Source organism: Peromyscus eremicus, chromosome 8b (genome assembly GCF_949786415.1).
Source record: "Peromyscus eremicus chromosome 8b, PerEre_H2_v1, whole genome shotgun sequence".
Lineage (NCBI taxonomy): Eukaryota > Metazoa > Chordata > Mammalia > Rodentia > Cricetidae > Peromyscus > Peromyscus eremicus.
In genome coordinates this window covers 36,240,382-36,259,440 of record NC_081424.1, presented here as the reverse complement: position 1 = coordinate 36,259,440, position 19,059 = coordinate 36,240,382, and the positions used below count along the sequence as shown (strand labels likewise).

General features: G+C 41.0%; 1 protein-coding gene across 1 annotated transcript in view; it reads right to left on the bottom strand.

The window, feature by feature from the left end:
- Pex7 (peroxisomal biogenesis factor 7) overlaps positions 1–19,059 on the bottom strand; it is a 64,646-nt gene that overhangs the window by 27,031 nt on the left and 18,556 nt on the right. Inside the window, exons 6-8 of the mRNA XM_059272687.1 lie at positions 5,860–5,966; positions 3,841–3,954; positions 1,191–1,246 (exon numbers count right to left, since the gene is read on the bottom strand). Coding sequence (XP_059128670.1) covers positions 1,191–1,246; positions 3,841–3,954; positions 5,860–5,966 — 277 coding nt within the window. The remainder of the gene's footprint in view (positions 1–1,190; positions 1,247–3,840; positions 3,955–5,859; positions 5,967–19,059) is intronic.

Below are 19,059 nucleotides of genomic sequence, written 5' to 3'. Positions count from 1 at the left end.
ACTTGCCTGTGGGGAGTTGTTTTCATTCACACCATCACAACATCTATACAATTGAGTCCTGTAAAGGACTCAAACATTGATACTGCTAGGTTAAGAGAGATATCATGTGGAACATGAGTACACACAGTTTGATATTAACAGCATTAAATTCTTACTGTATTTTTCTTGCCAAAATATATATCTTAAAAAAATTAAGTTTTGGTTTATTACTACTGAAGGCCACATAAAGAAATATTTTAAAGGTTGGAATATCTATGAAAATATCAAGAATCTAAAGTGTTAACTCTGAGGCTAGAATGATCATTTTAGCTTAACTATGAAAATGTATCTGTAACTACTTGACACACATTTGCTACAACACAGAAGCCAGCATGTTGATCTTTCTAATAAAAAAATCATCACTGGATGGCTTTTTTTAGGTTGTCTCATGCCTTCAATCCCAGCATTAGGGAGGCAGGAGTAAGAGGATTAGGAGTGCAATGTCATCCTCAGCTGCACATGGAGTTCACAGGTAGACCGGGTACATGGGGCAAGACCAATAAACAACACTCGCCCCCAACCTGGCTATAATGTGATTCTATTCCCCGGTTTGTCCACATTCTTTTTTAAAATATATGTAATTTATTTTTATTTTATGTTCATGGTGTTTCTCTTGCGTGTGTGTGTGTGTGTGTGTGTGTGTGTGTGTGTGTGTGTGTGCATCAGAAGACCTGGAACTGGAGTTACAGACAGGTGTGCATTGTCATGTAGATGCTGGGAATTGAACCTGAGTCCTCTGGAAGAGCAGCCAGTGCTCTAAACTGCTGAACCACCTCTCCAGCCCGTTTGCATTCTTATGCGGACTCCATCTAGACAAGCAAGTTAGAGGTGTGTACTTTCTCTCCCAGCACCGCCTCAATCTGTTCTATCGGAAGGACGCACTACACGAAGACTGTCATAGAAATCCTGCCAGATCAAACACCGACTGAGAAGGAAGGGAGAGGAGCTCTGGGGGGTTAACACAACAAGGCCAGTGTAAGCTCAATGCTCAGATCCTCACACAGACCAAGACTGACTTTAGAGCACACAGGAAGAGAGGACGTGGTACAGAGTGACCAGTCAGGAGGAAAAGGCAGGAAAGGCACACGAGGTTTGCACAGACACAAATGCTACTTGATGTTGCACACAGAATTTATTTAAAGTCTCAGTACCTTACAGTGAAGTCATAGGAACAGGAGGCCAGCACTGTCGCATGGAATGGCGAAAACTGCAGGAGAAAACAGTCAGGTGTGGTCACAGGCTGCTGCAGCAACAGACATGCCATAAGCACAACCTTATGTAACGTGTACTCCTAAGTGCTGTTATTTTGAAAAAAAAAAATTAATACAAATTCTTACTAGCTACCTAAACATGACTCTATCAATATAGGGAATTGAAGTGTATGGTAGTATATAGATAGACAACTCCAGAATTTGCCCATTATATTGAATACACTTGATGTTCATACACTCTCAGCAAAATAATCACTTAAATGTTAAATATAAATTTTAAAATAATTCAATGTTATTTTTATCTCATAGCTCATGAAAAATGATACCAAGGATAAAAATGTTAATTTTAAGTCCAGTGTCGCAGTTTAAATGGGAAAAGTCCCTGACAGGCTCCTGCATTTGAAGAGCTGGTGCCTAGTTGGTGGGACTTTTGGAGAGGTTGCGTGATCTTTTGGACATGGGGACTCACTGTCTAATTTTGAGCAAAAAGCATAGATGTGGAGACTATGAGCTGGTTCACCTGTCACCAGGCAATATGAGCAAGCTGCTTTGCAGGCTCCCATAACCCCAGACCAACCCCAGGTAGTTCAAGCCACCTGCCTTGCCACCATGAAACTGTGGGTTACATCCATTTCCCTAAGTAACTCCTGTCCTGAAATGACACCGGTGTATAAAGTGGCATCATCAGCATAGATGATAAACAACCAACTGACTGTCATTGCAATTGTATCGGGTGGGTGTTTGCTTTGACTCATGTATATGTAGTGTGTGTGCTCCTAGGGATTGAAGGGCCTCACGCATTCTGAGGAAGTACTCTGCCACGGAGCTTAACCACAGGCTTTAACTGATTTTAACCGATGCACACATTTACACAGCTGCATTGGTGGAGGAGAGCTCAGGCAGCCTGGGCCAAGCCTCCAGCTTGTTAAGAAGTAGAGGATCATCTTAACTCATGATCCTCCTGCTTCTCCCTCCCAAGGGCTGGGACACGTACCTTCATGCCCAGGTTTATGTGGTAATGGAGATTGATCCCCGGGCTCTATACTAAGCAAGCACTCTACCAACTGAGTCCCAGTCCAACCCCCATAACTACACCTGGACAGTATTTTACACAGTTGGCATCACCTTAATTCAGTCTCAGAAAAAAATTGAAACACAGAAAAAAAATCTTTCTACTAGTAAAACTTGTCCATATAAGAGCATTATTAAAAACATAAAAAAAGCTTCCTTTTATTTTTGCAGTAGATGGTGGTTATCACAGAAACTGACAACCCAAGTGCAGAGAACACGTGACTATGCATTGCTCAGCCCAAACAGGAGGAGCTCTGTCTTCTCAGCCCCTTCTACCACAGTTCAGAGAACACAGAAGAAAGATGGTAAGACTGTCGGAGCCGGGGCTGGGGAAGCCCGCTGTCAAACGACGTCCTCTTCTCACCACGACAGCTGTGGTTCTCACCACGACAGCATCAAATGGCAGGGGCTTCATGAGGCCCATCTCTAACTGAGAGCTAGTGTCAGTTAATGGCTGGGGGGGGGGGGGGGGGTGTCAGTTTTCTCTGGTAGGATGCCCAGGCTCCACTGGATGGCCTATACCCGTGTACAAGAGGCAGCTCCAACTGGGCTCAGTGGGTTATTAAGAAAGAAAGAAAAAGGGGAAAGGACATGAAGTTGGAAAGGGGATGTGCCAGGTGTCTTGGTAAAGTTGGAGGAAGAGTAGATATGATCAAAATACTTTGAATGCATGAATGAAATTCTCAGAGAATAGATAAAAAAATTTAAAAACTAACAAAAGTAAAATGTTACCATGTACTATATTGGCTAATATAATTTAAAATATTAACTTGATAATTTGGAATATTTAAAACAGGGATAATGCACAACTATCATATTGAAAAAATGTCAAGTACTTTTTGTAGCTCTTGATGTAAAAATTTGATAATCAGGAGATGCCAGTAACACAGCAGAATCACCTGACCGGAAGCTACGTCACTGAGTTACGTTCCCTTACAATGGAGGACATACCTACTGGGGTGGCAGCAAAGAGTTAGCTTGTCTTCTGTACACAGACTGGAAAGTTTCTACACCCCACATTTGTGAGCTTTTATATACATCATCATGTTAGAGAAAAAATTAGCATCTCTCTTATCATCAAACACATACTCTCAATGAATAGGCAATTATGAACATATAAACCCTAAATATAAACTACTACAGCTAAAAATAATGTTAAAAGAAATAGTCAATTGGATAATACAACATTATGAGAAATTACATCATCCCAGCTTACTCAAATGTATAACCTGATTTTAGCTTCTAATATCATCATTAATTGGCTAATAAAAGCACACATAAGAAAAAAATCAATAATACCAGCACTTTGGAGGCTGAGGCAGGAGGACTATGATTAGGAAGTCACTCGGCCTACACACTGAGACCTTGTCTGTCTCAGAACACGGCTGTAGCTCAGTAGTAGAGCACCTGCCCCAGGCTTGATCGTCAGCACTATAAACTTCACCCAAAGTACTTTATACAGCTTCACCGATTATACTGAGGCTTATGTTTCAGTCTGTGGTAACAAATAAAGACTTACTTTCACCCTCCTAATAGCATACGTGTGACCAAGAAGTTCAAACACAGGTTGTCGCACGTTCCTTAAGTCCCAGCCTCTCAAGCTACAGTCGACTGCTCCTGTCACCACCAAGTTCTGAAAACAATTCAGAAACAAAACACAACTATGACATCTTTGCAATTAAACAGTACTGAGGCATTCCCATTCGAAACAGTAACACAATTTTGTAGTTAAATATAGACCCAGAATCTATTTTTTAAAGTTAAATAACAAGCATAGAAAGGAACCAAAATAGTCATTTCAGAGCAAAAGCAAAAATATGTAACTCGAGAGGAAAGACTGTGGTGGTATTGTGTTCCCCAAAATATTGTGTACCTTAATAAACTTATCTGGGGTCAGAGAACAGACAGCCACTAGATACAGAGGCTAGAAAATGGTGGCACCCACGCCTTTAATCCTAGCATTCCAGAGACAGAAATCTCTCTGGATCTCTGTGAGTTCAAGGCCACATTGGAAAGAGCCAGGCATGGTGACTCACGCCTTTAATCCCAGGGAGTGAGTCTTTAATCCCAGGGAGTGGTGGTAGAAGGCAGAAAGATATATAAGGCATGAGGACCAGGAACTAGAAGCATTTGGCCTGGTTAAGCATTTGGTCTGGTTAAGCATTTGGCCTGGTTAAGATTTCAGGCTTATAGCAGCACAGTTCAGCTGAGACCCATTCTGGATGAGGACTTAGAGGCCTCCACTCTGAGGAAACAAGACCAGCTGAGGATCTGTCAAGGTGAGGTAGCTGTGGCTTGTTCTGTCTCTCTGATCTACCAGCATTAACCCCAATAACTGGCCTCGGGTTTGATTTTATTAATAACTCTTTAAGATTCATGCTACAAAAGACACTAAGTACGTTTAATGTATAAGACAGAACACCACACACAAGAGAAAGAGGCAAAGTTTCAAAGAGTGGTGTAAATTTTCTAACTTATCTTTTCAAGCAGTAATAGATACACGAGGAATTAAAACATTTGTGACAAATCAGTCTTTCTCTTTAAGAGGTTTAAACATGCGCTGAGGTCTTACCAGGCATTAAAAGGCAAGACGCTGGGCTGGCAATGTGGCTCAGTGATAGAACGTTTGTCTAGCAAGCATGAGCAGACCCTGAGTCCAGTCCTCAGTAAATACACACACACACACACACACACACACACACACACACACACACACACACACACACCACGCATGTGTACCCACAAACAAACACATGGGGGGGAGACGACTCAGAGTTGTTTGAAAAAATCAAAGTGTTTAAGTTTTGTTTGTTTTCTTAGGCCTAAATACTTCTATTGAATATACATATTTTCTTTCTTTTTATTTAAAGAATTCTGCCAGTGTGGCATTCTTTTAACTTTTACAAGTTAATTCAAAGCTAGGGAAGAGAAAACAAGGTAGGTATTTTTAGTTTTCAACCAAAAAGCCTCTTGAGGCATATAGATAGTATACTAACACATTTAATCCATTCCTATATTCCTACTTTTAATTCTTACACTCAGATATTTTAACTGAAGCTTTACAAAAAGTTTCACATGGGCATCATCATCTTACAGAAGCATGAAAACCGTCTGGCTTAAAAAGGAAGAAAAAACAAAATCCTAAAAACTGGTGGACTGTCAAATTGAAAATTGTATTATAAGCAGTTCAGCAGCCTGACCAGACATGTGAAGAAAAAAAGTCAAGGCAAACCATGGAGTAGCAGGGTTAAGAGCAATCACACACATACACATCACATCAAATGGAAAGCAGTTTTCCAAAACACACAAGAAAGGCTGCACTGTTGAACTTTTAAGAATATCTATTCCTTATTTTGCCTGTTTTAGGAGCACTTACGTCCAATTAATGCTAATGCAGGCCAGTCACTCATTCACTACAAGTGACAGGGCCTGAATTTAACTTAATGGTCCAGAAACATCACCAACACCCACATCAACAAGACAGATGAAGGGGCATGTTAACATTCAGAGGAGCGCTCTGTGGGGAGCCACGCTGTACCTCATTGTATTTACACCAGTCACAGCTCAGGATCTCTGTCTGATGTGCTGGTATCACAATTCGGACTCCTGCGGTCTTCACATCCCAAATTCTCAGAGTCTGATCACCTGATAGAAAGGGAAGACTTGGTCAGTCTCCGCACCCCACCTGGGTGCTCAGCACAAGAGCTGAGCTCATGGCAAGTCAAGTGGAAATATGCCACTGTCAGGATCCTGCACCTGGACATGTTTGAAAACCATCAACTACAGTGTAGAGCAATAAATATAGAGTATTTAGAGTAATACCATGGTAGTGCTTTTACATCAAAGAGGAAAATCTGACTCTCACAATAAGATGCCGAAATGGAGAAGATTTTACCTTAGGAGTATCTGTTTGTGTCTATGTCGTACTAGAGAGTGAGCTCAGGGCCTCAAGCATGAGAAGTACACAATGTACTGAACCATGCCACCAGCTCCTTCAGGTTTTTATATGTGCTACATTTTAATGGAGCAGCTAGAGGAAAAATTTTCTCCTTGGAAAAACAAGCCCCCAAATTATTATATTTTGCATTATTAAAATAAGGTTGGCACTGTTTAAATGCATAGTCACTTTGGTGGATGAAAATAAGTAATATTTTGGGATCTAAGAATGGCAGGGATGAAAGAATGAATGAATGTACCAAATGGGAATAGTTCTGGTACATGTGAGAGCCTCAAATATCTTCAATGGGCCTAAAAATAATCACTCTCTCCAGTTTAACCACCAGCCAGTAGAATTTGTTTCAGGATTCCAAAGAGCCAGATTCAACGATCTCTTGGGTCTCTCCCAGCCCTCAGTGCCCACAGCACTGACATGGCTGTCAGTGTCTGGTCTTCAGCCACACCTTCCAAGGACAGTACATGACCTCCACACCAGGGACACGGAAACAACCTATGGCTCCAGAAGGACCCGGACCTTAGTTGGCAGCCAAAGGTGAGTGTTTAGTTGTTTTGCTTTTTTTAAAAAAAACTATGGGAGAAAAAAATATCAGCTCACCCTGCCCCTGCCCTCTTTGGTCTGACCACAAACATGCAATTTTATTTTACGAGTTTTTCAAAATCTCCTCTCTTAAAACAGAATTGACCAAGCACATCGTCTGGAAGCTTCTCACTACATGGAGAAAGGTGGGCTATGGAGTCATCACGAAGCAGAGATATAAAGTGGGTGGTCTGAGCATCACTCCCATACTGAGCTACGCTTTCAGCACATCTCAAAGACCTGGGACAGATCTAGTTCTATCACTTGTAGGTGAAGAGACACAGCACTATGGAGAGAGGAAATAGTATTCTCCCTAAATTTCTGCCTCTAGAAAAGTCCTGTCCCAGAGGAAAACATTTGATTCAGCCTGAGGCTTGTACTGAATGCCAAGTGATGCTCACTAACTTCTCCAAACTTTCTAACTCTGGGTTGGAAACCATAAAGTCGCTTTAGCGTGAATAAACTACCATCTGAAGTCCAATGGGCTTGTATTCCCTGAGAGTGTGAGTTAATTTCAAGCACCAGCACATGACCATGAGTGCAGAGTAGGATGTGAAGAAGTGACTTCAGCACAGGGAAAGTGGACATGAGTGTGTACATTCAGTAATACCTGTCATTAGAAGGCAAATATGGCCAGGCCTGTGCACACCTTTAATCCCAACACTGGGGAGGCAGAGGCAGGCAGATCTCTGTGAGTTCGAGGTCAGCCTGGTCTACAAGGCAAGTTCTAGGACAGCCAGAGGTACACAAAGAAACCGTACCTCAAAGGAAAAAAAAGAAAAAGAAAAAAGGTAAATATGGTCATCCTGGGGGCAGCAGAAAGTAAGGGTCCTCTGGTATAATTCTCTCTCTTTATATCGGTGCTGCTTACAAAGGTGTGCTATGAAAACTCAAACTGCAGACGTAAGGTTACACAGCGCCCTCTATGTGTGTAAGACTGAACACCACCAAGGCTTGTGTAAACGGCTCCTCTACTTCTCTGACACAGTATCTGCTTGGCCACCACAGTCCGGTAGCATTTCCTGTTAAAGGCCCTGGTTTTAGGTCACCCTCTCTGCAGTTAAGGAGACTGACCGCCCTTACTGTAGATGTCAGGGTCCTACTTCCTTGACAGCTGTCTATAGTTGGCACTCTGTCCTCGTCACTGTGTTTCTGGGTAAGAAAGGGACCTTCTAGCCGAACGGTGCAATGACATGCCCAGCTCTTCCAGCCACAAGGACATACACTGGTTTTCTGATTGTTTGGCTTTTTAAGACGGTATCTCCAGGCTGTTGGCCGTTCGCTGTCATCCAGGCATTTATGAGGAAGTTAGGGTGGGGCCAGAGGCTCACCTGAACACCCAGAGTCTCACAAACTGCAGGCCTGCACTGACAGCAGACGCAGCGGAAGAGGAAGTGCCATCTGTACCAAAGCGAAGCCCAAACAGCAGGAAGTGTGGGGAGGCTGTGAGAGGCTGCAATGTGTGGCACGAGGTGAACTGAACACCAAAAGAGCATTTTGGGCCCCAAATAAATGAATTTAATTGAAACACCAGATGCCTGTCAGATGTAATATGACTTTTTCTTAAAGTAAAATGAGGCTTATCTAACAACCAGCTGGAACCCACACTCAGGCCTGGCTATGACTTATGCAATTATACGGAGTCTGTAATAACAATAATTTAGTTTTCATGGTTCAAAAGAAAGTTTACTTCACATGAATCCTCTTTATAGAAATAGCACAAATATTCTTCCTCTCAGTCCCACAGTTTATAAACATGGATTTTGTGTTAATATAACTATCAGGAATCACACAACAACATATTGTCCTGAGAGAGCTCTGCTATGGGAGACAAGCCTAGATCTGGTGCTCCCCAAATTCTTCCCTTTGGGTATTAATAGCTAATGACAACAAATTTCTATTTTTACAAATACTCTACAACTTTGAAGGTAACGAACCCCTCCCCACACCTGCCATGTGGGGTGTGTGTGTGTGTGTGTGTGTGTGTGTGTGTGTGTGTGTGTGTATAGTGCATGCACATTAGTTTGCAGGTGCACAGCCCAGTACACACCCATGTGGAGAACAGAGCAGGATAGCAGGTGTCTTCCTCCATCCCTCTGTGACTGAATTCTGAACCAGATGCTTGCTATTTATGCTAGGTTGGCTGACATGAACTCTCAGGGTCCCCTTGTCTCCCCAAGGCTGGGGTCATGGCCACACTCAACCACTCCTGGTTTTTGACATGAGTGCTAGGGATTTGAACTCATGTCCTCATGCTCTTACCCACTAAGCCATCTCCCAAACCCCAAGATGACTAAATTCTTGGAATACCCTAAATGCTATAATTTTATGTTCTATCTTAAAATATGTTACTTTAGACACTTGAATGATCTATTTGTGTGCCACAGAATTAGATATAAAAATAAATCATGATTGTTTATCATGTAAGCCAGTGGTTCTCAACCTTCCTAGGGCTAAGACCCTTTAATACAGTTCCTTATCTTGTGGTGACCCCCAACCATAAAATGATTTCATTGCTACTTTATAACTGTAACTTTGCTCTTATAAACTGTAATATAAATATATGATATACAGGATATCTGATATGCAAGCCCCAAAAAGGTCACAATCTACAGGTTGAGAACTGCTGATGTAAGCATTCCCTCTCTCACTAAAAAATAGTATTTTAAGCTGGGCAGTGGTGGCTCAAGCCTTTAATCCCAGCACTTGGGAGACAGAGGCAGGTGGATCTCTATGAGTTTGAGGCCAGCCTGGTCTACAGAGTGAGTTTCAGGACATCTGGACAGCCAGGCCTCTACAAAGAAACCTTGTCTCAGAAGAAAAAAAAAAAGGAAAGAAAAAATTCACTTGGGTTTCGCTGTCATAAGCTTTGTGATAGAGATGATTTTTATGAGAGATTTTGCTTTGTTTTATGAGCAGGGCTTTATCGTGAGCCAGATGACAAAGCAAACTGTTTAAGACCATAGCACAACTCACAGACAAAAAAGGAAAGTAAGTAAGGGTCTCAGAGCAAAGATGTTCTCTCTCAACTCAGCACTGAAGCTACTTTGTAGGCTTTTAAAATGCAGATGGAGATGTGTCCATGAACCCCAGTGTGGCAGCTCCCGTTACATCAACAGAAATACACCATTAATCCAGCAGGTCCAACAGAGCTGTTCCAAGCCTAGGAAGCACTTCCCAAATCAACCTAATCACTGGATTCTGCTACAGAACACCCCAAACTCACTCCTCCCCAAGGGCATTCTGATTCAGCTGGACTAGGAAGGCTCAGTACTCGGCTGCTGTTGAAGCTGCCCAGATGACTGTGGTGACAGGTGTGGAATCACTAGGCTAGTGTGTGTTGTTACATAACTGCACACTCAAAAATCTAGTGTGTGTTGTTACATAACCGCACACTCAAAAATCTAGAGCCAGCCACTGTAGAGACCGTTCTCAGATGGGCACTGGCTGTTCATTCAGTGGCAGCATGTATGCAACAAAGGCTAATCGGATACTCTTCAGGCAACCCTGTCACCACACATTCCATGCCTCTGTCCCCTCACTCTCACTTGTTCATGAGGGAGGGGCTCAGACACTATTTCCTCAGGGAAGCATCCCTCACCAGGCCTGCCAACCTCGGGAGTCAGTCACTCTAGTTCCAGAAGCTGAGTACTCACTCACATCATCAAATGAGGTCTCATTCCCAGGGTCCTTCCCCTGCATCCAGACAGTGTCTCTAAGCCTGATGCACACTAGCTTAGTCATTATAACGACCTCCTGATATATTCACTATCACCATCATTGTTTTAGAAGTAATAGAGAGACACAGGTTAAAGAGCATGGCCAAAGACAGCCACATGACGGGGAAGAAGAGGAGAAGAGGAACTGGATGCCAAGCAGCCAGGCTCCAGAGTCCTTGTTACTAACTCCTTCAAAGGAATGTCACAGCATTCTTCTTCTTCTCCTTCTCCTTCTCCTTCTCCTTCTTCTTCTTCTTCTTCCTCTTCTCCTTTTTCTTCTTCTTCTCCTCTTCTTTTCTTCTTCTTCCCTTTTTTTCAGAGCTGTTTTCTTACTAAGGTGGGCTCCAGTTGGGCAGAAGACCTCCATCTTCGTCACTGATTCTCCAGTGCCCAGCAGCAGTGGGCATTCAGTGAACTAGCAGCTGACAATGTCTCAGAAATCAGAATGAACCCGCAAATGTTTTTTAAATTCTAGTAAATAAGACTCACTCATCTTGCATAATAATCATCAAGAATTTTAGTGTTCAGCCACAAAAGGCATTTAGTTATAAGAGAACGCATGGATGCTGCAGGAAATATATAAAAACAAGACAAGTAGTCACATGTGGTGGCACACCCATATAGTCCCAACACTAAGGAGGCTGAGGAGGCAGAGTGCAAGCTGAAGGCCAGTCTGGGCTAAATAGTGAGACTTTGATAACCCAAAAATCTCTCTCTCTCTCTCTCTCTCTCTCTCTCTCTCTCTCTCTCTCACACACACACACACACGCACACGCACACGCACACGCACACGCACACAAAGAAAATCTGTTTAGCACTTGGCCTGACTGCTCTGGCTAGGGTACAATCAAGAGTTTTATTACCATGCCTGTTTCTCATACCATAAAGCCTTTTGATAATTTTAAGTCTTCTCAAAAATTTTTGTTGTTGTTGTTGTTGTTTTGGTTTTTTTTGTTGTTGTTTTTGTTTTTTCAAGACAGAGTTTCTCTGTGTTGTTTTGATGCCTGTCCTGGATCTCGCTCTGTAGCCCAGGCTGGCCTCAAACTCACAGAGATCCACCTGCCTCTGCCTCCAGAGTGCTGAGATGTCTTCTCAACTTTATTTAGCAGGCTAATGACTGAAAATTAGCATGAAGGAATAATTTACAAGAATGGCAAATGTTTTTGGTAAATCAACTTTCAAATGTGTTCTACAATAGCTTTACAGTATCCAACTTCACAGGAAAGGTTTTAAAAGATTCTTTGGCCGGGCAGTGGTGGCGCACGCCTTTAATCCCAGCACTCGGGAGGCAGAGCCAGGCGGATCTCTGTGAGTTCGAGGCCAGCCTGGGCTACCAAGTGAGTTCCAGGAGAGGCGCAAAGCTACACAGAGAAACCCTGTCTCAAAAAACCAAAAAAAAAAAAAAAAAAGATTCTTTGTTTTAAGGAACATATTTTACAGCTTACAAGTCCAAGTACTTACTTTAATTCATCAAATCCCACTGATTTATGTTAAGCCTCAAGTGTATAGTCATCTGAATGAATACTAGCTCCTATAATAGATCTACCTACTCTCACCTAGCCAAGACTCGCTCCACCCTCCTCACACGGACTCTGGCCATCACCTTCTATTTCCTACTCTCAACTACAAGAACTGAGGCTGGCTCTAGATGAATCCAAACATCACATCCCCTTTCCCCAGGTACAGTGACTCACTAGGGAACATCTACACAGACCCATTAGCACCCATGACAGAAAGTAAAACCTTCTTACGTGTCTAAGAGGAATCGCATGGGTGGAAGTCAGAATTAATGCAGTGGCTGAAGCTACTGTCTTCCATCACCTGATGCTGGAGCCAACTCTAGAACAGAAGAAAGAGCCCTAAATCCAGCTCTGCCTACAAAGCCAGATCTAGTCCCAGACATTGCACCCATGGCAGCAAATACATTATCATCTGCCTTTCAAGAAAGAGTTTCTCTGTGTAATCCTGACCATCCTAGCGCTCACTCTGTAGACCAGTTGGTCTAGGACTCGGAGATCTGCCTGCCTCTGCCTCCTGAGTGCTGGTTTTAAAGGTATGCACCACCACTGCCTGGCTGCTTGGACCCTTTTAAAACAAAAAACTTAAACCAAAAGAAATCTTGGCCTGTATGATCACTACTTCTATTTCTAACATAACAGAGGAGGGTAGTTAATTATATAGATAGTCAAATGGTCAGTCTGTTGATTTAAAATGCTTTTTATATACTACTCATTTACAATGTATGGTTAGCTGTGATTAGACATTTTTTTTGACTCTTCAGTATCAAACACTGACTATTCTACCCACAATACCCACAGTCAGTATTACATATACCAGACTACACAAAGGCCAATGAAAAGGAAGAGGTAAAGGTGACTCAGCTCAAATAAAGGGCTAATCCACATAATTGTGATACAGATATTTAATAAATGCACCTGTATCCATTCAATCCCCAATACCACAAAAAGTAGAAAGGGGATGAACTCATTTAAAAGAATGGGCTGAAGGTACAACTCAGTGGTAGAGTGGGCTTAAGTCTAGTGTGTGAGCGCGAAGGGGAAAAATAAAGGCAGTTTTAGAACTTTAAATAATAACAATAAACAAATTTACATAAATAGTAAGGTAAAAGGAATCTTTAAAAACTTACCACTAATTCAGAATTTTTACTTAACATTTTCCACATATAAAAAATTACGATTGTTAGATTTAATTTATATTTTAAACATTACAAATTAGAATTCCCAGTTTCAATGGTAGGGAGGCATCCTTCAGTTCGTTTTGAGGTAGGTATAGTCAGTATCCCTAATTCATTCAGGGTTTGAAACGATCTCTCAGAAACCAGAGGACATAAAGCCAAGGTGGTCCTTTAGTGGGAGCTATACCAATTTCAATTCAATGTACATCCTTACAAGAGTTTTAACTCCCTCTATGTTAGGACTTCTCAGCAATGGTAAAAATACAAAATGGAAAAACTCTAACCATTAGAATGAACTGTTAGAATTGAACCATTAGAATGAGCTTACAGATTTGTTTCACAGCAAGCATGAAACCTACAACATTTACATTAAATTAAAAGCATTAAATAAATCAAGCTATATACATGGCTTTATATTTTAATTTCAAATTAAGTGCACTACTACTGCTACCATTTACTCAGTATATACGCCACGCCTCACGAGCAGCTGTGACACAGGGAGATGAAAAACCACACTTAGCTCTAGAGAAAACTGAAGAGCTGAGTGCATTGCTCTATTGAAACAGTGCTCGTCTGCATACAGGAAACCCTGGGTTTGATCCTCAGCACCACACAGAACCTGGCATTGGAAGGAGAAGAAGCAGGAGTTCAGGGTCCAGCTAGGCTTACATGAACCCTGTATTAAAAAAAAAAAATAGCTGGGGCTCTAGCCTAATGGCAGACTGCTTGCCTAGTAAGTGTGATGCCCTGGTCAATCTCTAGATTGTTGTGGGATATGTGTACACTGTGTGAAGATCTATTGGGATTGGTTAAAGAGCTGAACGTCCAATAGCTTCTGGGCAGAAAGAGAGGAGAAAGGCGGAGACGTGGAGACATGGGAAGGAAACAAGAGGTACAAGATGGAAGAGAGGTAACACCATGTGATAGAACATACATTAATACAAATGGGTTAATTTAAGTTATAAGAGATAGTGGGACAAGTCTAAGCTAATGGCCAAAATTTCATAATCAATAAGAAATCTCTGTGTCATTATTTGGGAGCTGGCTGGAGGCCCAAAGAAAAATCGGGTTACAAATGGCATTTAATGTGGAGGCTTGAATATCCAAATATAGGTCCTGAGAAAGCTAAGAAAAGTTCTAGACAAGGAGCGAGACACAGCTTCCTAGTCCTGCAGTCTCTCAGGTGGGCAAGTGCTCGGCATACAGATGTGTAACTACTGGCTGCTGCCTGCGGGCTGGAGCTAGCAGCTAGCACCACGTACCAGCACCATGCACTAAGCTGAGTCACACGCTGACATGGCAGTTAAGATTTATCTCATGTGGTCAGAGAACACTGTAGGCGCTTAGTAAAGCCAAGTCCAGACACAGAAAATCTCTAACAGGGTACAGTATTTTTTAAAATGTGTTTAGACGCTAAAGAAAGAAAAAAATGAGTATAGACAGTCATAGAAAAAAAATAGTTTAAAAATAATAAAATCTTTAAAGAATAAAGTAATATAAAAAAAATAAGCCGCAGAAAGATGAAAAATACATAGAGTGGCTGGATCCTGTATGGCGTTTTGTTGACTTTGAATTTTTTAAATGCTAATATGCAAAAATCAATAGCCAGGTTGGAGAGATGGCTCGGAGGTTAAGAACACTGGATGCTCTTTCAGAGGTCCTGAGTTCAATAACCAGCAACCACATGGTAGCTCACAATCATCTATAATGAGATCTAGTGCCCTCTTCTGGTGTGTAGACATACATGCAGGCAGAACACTGCGTACATAATAAATAAATCTTTTTTAAAAAGAGCTGCTTAAAAAAAAATCAATAGCTGCTGAGAAACACTGGATTATGGAAATTGCTGAATTAAACCAACCTATACATTTTAAGAATGTCTTAACTTCAAATTGGAAATCAAAAAATATGTTGCATTGGGGGAGAGGTTATGTCTTTGTTTCCACAGGAAACAAAAAGTTATGTTCTCTTCAAAATTAATAAAGACCAGATTTGACTGGAGGAGACCTTCTGAAAATCTTGACTACAGACATGAAAAAAGAAACCAAAAAAGACTGGTGACATATGTACTGATCCTACTATGGGAACAGCTCTGAGACTAGATGAGACATGTCTTGTTGGTACAGAATCCTCATGACTTATTATTACATGCTATCCCTTCATATGGCATGGAGAGAGGTTTGGTTATACAGTCCAAACAAACAGAAAGTTAACAGATGCCTTTTACCTGCTCAAACAGAAAACAGAAAATCATTTTTAAGTGACTTGTGCACACTGCACATTCCATAATTGTGTTAATGCAGACATATAGGTTCCCTTTAAAAATTTATGTGTTTTCAGAAAAAAAAGTACCAGACACTGATAAAGACAAGTAGCCCAGGTGATTCAGCCTCTCAGAAGGCCTCTGTTGTGTCCAGAACAACTTCAAAGCTGCTAGCTGAAATGGTCCAGCCTCACAGACTACTCTACGCAAGACTTCAGATAACCTCTACACTTTCCCATCACACAAAGACTAAACAAAAAATAATACAGCTAGTTCTCTCAGGACTTGACCATTATCCCAATTTTCTCAAGGTCCCTTAAAGATGCTGCCATTCCCAGGCAACAGGAAGTAGTCTAGAGAACATGATGACCATATTCCCAAGAGGTGGGGTGGATTGTTTTGATCATTGGGTGGGTTATGGATGTTTGTCACGGTTTAGGGGGTTGGTTATAAGTTGTTATTGGTCATGATCAGGAAAAAGGCTGAACAAAGGAGATTAGATTCAGGGATCTCTTTCTGAAGGGAAAAAGGTGGAATATAGTATAGAAACGGGATAAAAAGGGTTGATTGTTGCATGTACTTTGAAACTAAAAAGCAACTACTAGTCTCAAATATTTAACATTAATATGGATTTTTATATATTGATACAAATTTAAGGTCATTTTTGTTACACTGTATATATGTTTCTACTCTTGTTTAAGGTATTGTACCTATGCTCCTCATTTAACAGTGTACTGTAAATTTCTAGTCATTAAAAGCTATTTAGAATAATAAAGAAATACAGGTTAGTAGTTAGTCATCTATAACAATCAAACTTACAGTCATGTTAAGTATGTTTTCAAGGTCAAACATATATATTTTAAATAGGTAGATGGTCTTCACATACTTCAAAGACCTACAGAATATGGCATTTAAAATGCTGTAATAACATAAAGCTTTTTTATGACAGTGAGACACATTTGCATCTGGTAGCACCAATTTACTTCAAAAAAGAATAATGAGCATCAAAGAACCTCCATAAAGAAGTTTGCTTGCATTTGTGGCAAAGTTAGCCAGTGGGCAAAGAAACTGCCCTTGCCTCAACTGCTGACAGAATGCTGTCAAACTGGACAAGCAAAACACACAAAAAAGGGCAACTGCCAAACTTTGCCAAGACAAGGTAGAATAGTCCTTCAAAATTTCTGCTTCACAGAAAAGTCTGTCAGATATTCTAGGCCTGTAGGCCAAAGATGGATGCCCCAACATTGCAGAGGAACCTTGGGTGACTGTCCAGGCAGCTAGCTGTCTCTGCCATTTCTTAGTTTTGGAGGTTGTTTGCTCTGCACTTCCTGTTAAATCAGGTAATATTATATCCTTCTCAGGTCTCTGATGGGGTTGAAGATTAGGTAGTTATAGTTAAAGTTTTCAGCAGTTTTGATAGAAAGTAAATCAGGCACAGAACTTTGAACTCACCATGATAGTATAGATAATGGAGAGTTTTCTTTGAACTTGCCAAATACTAATGAACTGGGCATTGTGAAGGTATTTCTTACTTGATAATTGTTCTTATTGTATATAGTTTTACTATGTTGAAGTTAAAACCTTTCCTTTTTATTTAGACAAAAAGGCGTAAATGTTGTGGGATATCCATACACTGTGTGGCCAATAGCTAGGCAGGAGGTATAGGTGGGACTTCTGGGCAGAGAAAGGGGAGGTAGGAGACACCATGGAGAAGTGGAACAAGTCAGACACACAAAATGGGAGAGAGGGAAAAGCCATTACATTACCTAATGTAATAGAACTACATTAATAAAAATATGGGTTAATTTAAGTTATAAGAGCTAGTAGTACAAGCCTAAGCTAAGACTGAGCTTTCATAACTAATATGTCTCCGTATCATTATTTGTGAGATGGAGGCCCAAAGGAAAGTCAGATTACACTAGATCTTCAAAGGAGAAAAGAAAATGGAACTAGAAAAAGTGTATCACTAGACACATTCCAAAAAACTTGATATTTTGGAAAACATTTCATTTCAATAACAGACTTTCAAGAAAGCTAGAATTTAAGCTCAGAAATTTTAGAGAAAATAGTACTCATTCTATAAGCTGCTCTTTGCTTCAGAAAAGAATACCGATAATTTTTATCAAGGAATAAAACATTTCTTAAATTAATGATACTTTCACACATAGATATCATTTCAGCTGGGTGATGGTGGTGCACGCCTTTAATCCCAGTACTCACTCAGGAGGCAGAGGCAGGTAGGCTGACCTCTGACTTTGAGGTCAGTCTGGTCTACAAAGTGAGTTCCAGGACAGCCAAGGCTACACAGAGAAACCCTGTCTTGAAAACAACAAAAAAAAAAGGTATTACGATTACTTACTATTAGAATCTCAAAAATTACATAATCTAAATGGACAAAATTACCTAAAGGTTTTTAATTGTCTTCAATTGAACAACAATCCAAGAATTTAGGCAATGTGGGTATTTCTTAATTTTTAGAATTACAATGTAAGAAATGAACAAAGGACCTCTGTGGATTTTACTTCTATGAAGCCACATCATAACTCGGCAGCTCAGGACACTGATACAATGTACTGGCACGAAAGGGACACTAGCTGTACCAGTTGCTGCCTGTCTCTGGCTGGGTTATAGACAACACTGGAAGCTCATCACCTCCTTCTCTAGCTACTGCTTTCTCTCCTCTAAACAACTCACTGTGCAGAAGAGCTTCTAACTCTCTCTCTCCCCAAGGCTCCAGGGGTCAACACATATTTCCTATAAAAGGCCAGAAGCAAATATTTTGGCTTTGGGAGCTATTAGGTCTTTGTAACAACTACTTTACTTCCTATAACTGTATGGAAGCAGCCACAGATGATACACAAACGAATTGGTGTGGCCATGTTCCAATAAAACTTTATTTACAAAACCTGCCTGAGTCATTTGGCCCTGAGGGCTGTAGCGTGCCCACCTGTCTCTCTTCTATCTTCCCTGGGTGCTCTGGTTAACTGAAATGGCTTTAGTTAACCAACTGTGAGCCAAGGACACAATTTCATTCACCAAGCCATGTATCTCAGCTCCAAACTCGACCTACCTGTTAAAAAGCCTGGTAATTAACCTGCATCTCATAGGTTAATAGTGTTCTGAAACAAACAAAAACAAAAGCAAACCTCCTCTTTCAAATGTATTTTAAAATCTGTTGTGACATTATAAACCACAAATCTGTCCATACCAAAAGAACCTGAACATTTATTGTAAAAGGGCTATATTCATTGAAATACAAGCTGGGACTCAGCTCTCTGCTAATTTTTGCCAAAGGAAGGAAGGAAAAAAGGAAGGAAGGAAGAAGACAGACAGACAGAAGAAAGGTCCTAAGGGCTGTGGATGTAGCTCAGTACATGCTCAGCATGTCCAAACTCTGGAAGAAAAAAAAAAAATCAAATATCCTAAGAATACCAAACGGGTCCATGCTCTCATTTTCTCTGAATCTAGAGGACACAGCGCCACCTAATGGTAAAACAGTAGCCCGGCCATAAGGCTTCTGGGAAATC